This window comes from Peromyscus leucopus, chromosome 1 (genome assembly GCF_004664715.2).
Source record: "Peromyscus leucopus breed LL Stock chromosome 1, UCI_PerLeu_2.1, whole genome shotgun sequence".
Classification (NCBI taxonomy): domain Eukaryota; kingdom Metazoa; phylum Chordata; class Mammalia; order Rodentia; family Cricetidae; genus Peromyscus; species Peromyscus leucopus.
Window position 1 is genome coordinate 44595130 of NC_051063.1, and position 6000 is coordinate 44601129.

Below are 6000 nucleotides of genomic sequence, written 5' to 3' on the forward strand. Positions count from 1 at the left end.
TTGGCAGTGAATACAGGGGCTAATTGTCCTGTTCTCTCTACTTTTGTATGTGTTTTTAAAACTTGTGTTATGAAACGATTCAAGGTAATAAAAATGATCCAATGACTAAAGTGCTTTGAACTTTAGTAATGAAAGCTTGTTTGTATCCTTTACAGTTCGTAAATGGATGTTGTGAGGCTTCGAGTTCAGAGATGAGTGAGAAACTCAGTGGACACACAGCTGCCATCGAGGACCAGCACAGCTCCTTCGTCCTGCAGATAACTTCCGACGACGAGAAATTAAAAGCAGGAAGTCTGGAGCTTCATGAGACTATAAAAGCTGGTTTGACAAAGCTAAATTGCTTTCTGCACCAGGATCTGAAACTAGATATCCCAACAGGTAGTTTATTTTTACTTTTTAAGATTTATTTTACTTATGTGGGGCAGGGGTGACTAGATATGCACTTGAGTACAATGCCCTTGGAGGCTGGGTGAAGGGATGGGATCCCTCTGGAGCTGGAATCAGGGGTGGGTATGAGCTACCCAGTGTGGTGCTAGGAGTTGACTCTGGTCCTCTGGAAGAGTAATGCATGCTCTTAATCACTGGGCTACCTCTCTTTTACCCCCAGTGGGTATTGTAAAACAAACAGAATTGTTAAGAGCTTTTGAAATTGAATTCAGCTGTGTGCAGTGTTAGACACTCCAGTTTGCACACTGCCCCCTTATGCTGTCATTGACTGGCATCATTTAGAAATCACCATTTTTACGGCTAGGTGGTGGCGGCGGCACATACCTTTAATTCCAACACTTGGTAGTACTGTGGAGCTCTGGGTTCGGGACCAGCCTGGACTACCTAGTGAGTTGCAGGACAGCCAGAGCTATACAGAGAAACCCTGTTTCAAAAAAACAACTCCCCACCCCCACCAAAAAAAAAAAAATCACCATTTTTAGAGATCAGAAATGGCAAAGATTGGTAAACTACCATGATTAGTAAGCTGATTTACATAGATTAATAGTTGATTCTTCATTGTATTGTAAAGCCATTGAATTGTACACTTTTTTGAATGACTTTTGTGGCATATAAATTACATCTCAAAGCTTCTTTTGAAGAAGTAATTATAAAGAGTTTGTACTAAAGAATATTGGTTTATTTAGTTTCTTCAACCTTTCAGATTTATTGTTAACTATGGATGAAAATGGAATGTTAAGGGAAAAGGCACCTCTCTTATAAAGAAATGTAACTGCCTTAAGAGCCAGGCACTACACCAAATTTATAAAGAAATGATTACTCCTTTCGAAGTATTTACATTGGTAAAACTAAATTCCAATAATGCCACCATTTCTCAGAATACCTACAAATTCATTTCTAAGCCTAATAACATTTTTTTGTACATTCTTAGAACTGGAAACTTCACATTTTTGGAGGTAAGATGACTTTTTCAAATTGTCAGATCATTAAAGATCCATTACAGAGCTGGAGAGATGGCTCAGCATTTAAGAGCCCTGCTCTTCCAGAGGAACCCGAGTTCAATTCTCAGCAACCACATGGTGACTCACAACCATCTATAATAGGATCTGATGCCCTCTTCTGGCACACAGGTGTACATGCAGAATACTCATACATAAAATATAAACAAATAAGCCGGGCGTTGGTGGCGCACGCCTTTAATCCCAGCACTCGGGAGGCAGAGGCAGGTGGATCTCTGTGAGTTCGAGGCCAGCCTGGGCTACCAAGTGAGCTCCAGGAAAGGCACAAAGCTACACAGTGAAACCCTGTCTCGAAAAACCAAAAAAAAATATATATATATATATAAACAAATAAAATCAAGAGAGAAAGAGAAAAAAGGAGATGGCTTTCCAGCAGACTCGGCTTGAATGAAGCCCTGGAAGTAGGAAAAAGCCAATCTTATTTTTTTAAAAAATTACTATGTGAAAAAAATATGACTAGCTGCAACCAGTTTGTGCCTGGAAATCACTTTCGTTTTTGGAAGACAACTCGCTTGAACGTATACATTTTAACATAATTTTAAAAATTATATTTCATCTTCAATGTTCCCCACTTTTCTAACGTCTGCTATAAAGGTCTGACACCAGAGAGGAAAACTTACTTATATCCATCAGCGCTGGTGAGAACTGAGCCCCGGGCACAGCTCCTTGAGCAGCTGCAAAAGAAGCAGCCCAACCGACTAATGATGTCGAGCTGCTCAGAAAATGACCAAGAGACCAGCCAGGTAAAATTTAACATCGTTTTAGAACTTTCCCATAAACTCTACTTAGTTTTGCACATGTGGGTGTGCATACAGCATGTGTGCATCTGTATGGAGGCGGGAGGGTGACTTTGGGCGCCTTCCTTAGTTGCTCTCCACTCAGTATACTGAGGTAGGATCTCTCACGTGAACCCAGAGCTACTAGTTGTTACCAGTTCTCCTGAGCGCTGGGAGTACAGGCCGGCTGCCACACCCACAGGACATTAGGTGGGGGCTGGGGATCCAGAATCTGACCCTGACATTTGAACAGCAACTGCCTCACCCTCGGAGTCATCACCCCAGCCCCTGGGAACTCTTGATGGGGTTGATCTCATGGCGTACTATTTCCTATGAGAATTGCTGGCTTTTAAGCCTTCCTGTTAATCTTATTAATTTGGACTTTTAGCTGCGATTGCATACCACACACTGTGGTAAGTTCTTTACATGTATGCTAACTCAGCCCTCTCAGTAGCCCTGTTGGATGGGCACCTCTGTAGTACATCTTAGGAATGAACCGACAGAATCTTATTTCTCAGGTTACAGAGATGACGCTGCAGTGAGAAGCAAGGCAAGCAACCTACAGTCTGTGCTCTGTAGTCAATAGCAAGGATAGGAAAGTTAAGGAAGCAGAGAATAAGTACAAGCCAATGCATTCTATTTTGTAAATTTCTACTAATTATTAAAGTTTAAACTTTCATATAATGCATATGAAATCATTCAAAGAAGAAAATTTACTTTATGATGGTTTTTGTTTTGTTTTGTTTTTTGAGACAGGGTTTCTCTGTGTAGCCCTGGCTGTCCTGGAACTCACTCTGTAGACCAGGTTGGCCTTGAACTCAGAGAATCACCTGCCTCTGCCTCCCAAGTGCTAGGAGGCGTGCACCACCACCGCCTGGCTTTTATGATGATTTTTGTTCCCCACCCCCCGCCCGGCTGTCCTGTCCTGGAGCTTGCAGACCAGGCTGCCTCAAACTTGCAGCAATTCTCCTGTCTCCGCCTCCCGAGTGCTGGGGTTGTAAAGCATGTCCCACCATGTCCAGCCCTGTGTGACGATCCAGCACCATGGACTTACCTACTCAACCAGCTTCTTATTTTAGGACATGGATGAAGAGAAGGAGGTTCTGGAACCATGTACTGAAGAACTTTTAAGTCAGGAGACATTGGTACACACCAGTGTGGATTGCTCTTCAAGTGGCGGTGTTCCCTTTTTCCAGGTACTTGATGATGTATTTCACTCCCCGCCTTCCTCACCTGCTGTCACTCTCACGGTTTTACTATTTAGTATAAAGGATCATGACTAACCTAGCCCTAAGTCCCCACACTTGTGAGGCTAAGGACGAGCTAGCCTAGGCTAACAAAGCAAGACTCGTCTTTAAAACAAAACATAAAGCAGTAACAAAAAACAGTATTCTTGGTGTAGAACAACAGCACAATTCAGTCGTCCCTTTCAAATGACTTGTTAATCTTTATTTAAACTGTGTACAGTTTAAATAGTCTGATACTGATGAAGGAATCTTCTATGGACTACAGAAAGGTAACATCTGACCTCATCGATAACTTTAGCAAATAATCTTCAGCTATTATTTTTGTCTCACTTCTGCCTCTTACTGTAGGAGCAGTTATTTCTCTTACTTGTACCTTTACCAGTTGGTCCTGGTATCCATCTCTGTCCATCACACTTGGAAGGTTAAAGGATTTGAATGTTCGGGTCTATAAATTGTAAAATGATGTAATCCTGCCCACAGGAGGCTTTTCTCTTGTTAACTATTCCCCAGTGTCCTAAGTTCTCTGCCTCCCCGATGCTGGACAGTTAAACCCTGTGACAGATCTTATGCCCACCACCTTGTTTGCTTTTGAAACAGTCTCTCACTCTGTAGAACAGGCTAGCCTAGAATGTAGCAATCCTCTGCCGCAGTCTTCCACATGCCGTGGTTACAGGTGTATGGCATCATGGCCTTCTAACACAGCTGGGAACAAGCCATTCAGAACTACCTGGTGCAGGTGAGGTGTCACATGCCTTTGATCGTAGCACTTGGGAAGCAGTTACATCTCTAGAGTCTAAAACTTTATAAAAAGTTGGTTTGTGATTTGTCTCAGCATTCAAAATTGAGTATACAATATTTTAAATTTCCTCCTGAAGCAGTGGGCTTCCAGAGGTATAGAGTACCTAAATGCATAATGTGGAGCACATTTCCCTTTTTCTTTTTTTTTTCTCTTTTTTTTTCTTTTCTTTTCTTTTCTTTTCTTTTCTTTTTTCTTTTTGAGACAGGGTTTTTCTGTGTAGCCTTGGCTGTCCTGGAACTCTCTGTAGAACAGGCTGGCCTCAAACTCAAGAGATCCGCCTGTCTCTGCCTCCCAAGTGCTGGGATTTAAAGGTGTGCGCTGCCATCACTATCCAGCATGAAACACATTTTCAGTAGAAGATAAATGGAAGAATGGAAGTGTTCCAAAGTTGCCCATGTCAGCTTTCCTGCTTAGAGTAGAATGGTCTTTTGTTTTTTTTGTTTTGTTGTGTTTTTTTGTTTGTTTGGTTTGGTTTGGTTTTTCGAGACAGGGTTTCTCTGTGTAGTTTTGGTGCCTGTCCTGGACCTCACTCTGTAGTCCAGGTTGGCCTCAAACTCACAGGGATCAGCCTGCCTCTGCCTCCCGAGTGCTGGGATTAAAGGCGTGCGCCGCCGCCGCCGCCGCCGCCGCCGCCGCCGCCGCCGCGCCGCCGCCGCCACCACCACCTGGAGAATGGTCTTTTCTTCATGGTGACAATCTTTCTCTAAGCAGCCCCATTGACATTTTAACCTGGGTAACTCTCTGTTATGACCAGCTGTCCTGCAGCCTGCAGTTTGAACACTTCATCCATGGCTGTCCTCACCAGAGCTAGGCGCTCTCAATCTCTCTCTCTCTGTACTATCTAAAATGTCTCAGGACATTGGCGTATGTCCACTAGGGGGCAGAATCACTTGCTGTTGAGAATCACTGTCTTAAAGGAAATTTATAATTATGTTTTAGAAAGTAATGCCGAAAAGAAGTATTCCTTGCCAGTGGTGGTAGCACATGCCTTTATCCCAGCACTGGCTAGGCAGAGGCCAGCCTGGTCTACAGAGTGAGTTTTACGACAGCCAGGGCTACCCACAGAAGCTCTGTCTCAGAAAAACAAAGAAAGAAATTCATTCTACCTCCATTCCTGCTAAAATAAAGAAGGCTATACTTGATTTTTTTTTTTAAAGTTGGCTCAAATTTGTGCTGAACCTTTGTCTTTTGTGGTTTTCTAATTGAAAGTTTTGCCTGTAATGTATAGAACTTTGAAATAAAATGTTACAATGTCTAGCAAATGTTATATTATTGTGACTTCATTTTTCCTCTTAAACCCACAGCATAAAAAGCCACATGGAAAGGACAAAGAAAACAGAGGCATTAACCCAGTCGAGAAGTCTAAAGTGGAAGAGACCTCAGAGAACTCTGTCACGAAAAGCAGATTGCCACTTCGAGCCGCAATAAATCTCTAGTTAATCTGAGGGTTAAGGCCATCTTTTTTAAAAAATAAAACCTGAAACTCCACAATTTGAACTTGTGTACAGATTACAATGGGATAGACTATGTCAAGACATCATAGTAAATGTAGTTGAATTGAAAATCCTTTTTATCAGCCTTATAGTTCAAGTATGTTGTAGGTTGGGTTTCATTTGGAATTTATATTGAGTATGTGTGTAGCTTATTATATAAAGTAGCTCTTCTGTAACGAGAATTTTCTTGTATATTATTAAATACCAAATATATGGAAA

The 6000-nt window shown here is 42.0% G+C and overlaps 1 protein-coding gene across 1 annotated transcript in view; it reads left to right on the forward strand.

Moving 5' to 3' along the window:
- Positions 1–6000, forward strand: part of Kif11 (kinesin family member 11) — a 48174-nt gene extending 42174 nt beyond the window's left edge. Inside the window, exons 19-22 of the mRNA XM_028882893.2 lie at positions 156–378; positions 2061–2209; positions 3322–3438; positions 5593–6000. Coding sequence (XP_028738726.1) covers positions 156–378; positions 2061–2209; positions 3322–3438; positions 5593–5724 — 621 coding nt within the window. The 3' untranslated portion in view covers positions 5725–6000. The remainder of the gene's footprint in view (positions 1–155; positions 379–2060; positions 2210–3321; positions 3439–5592) is intronic.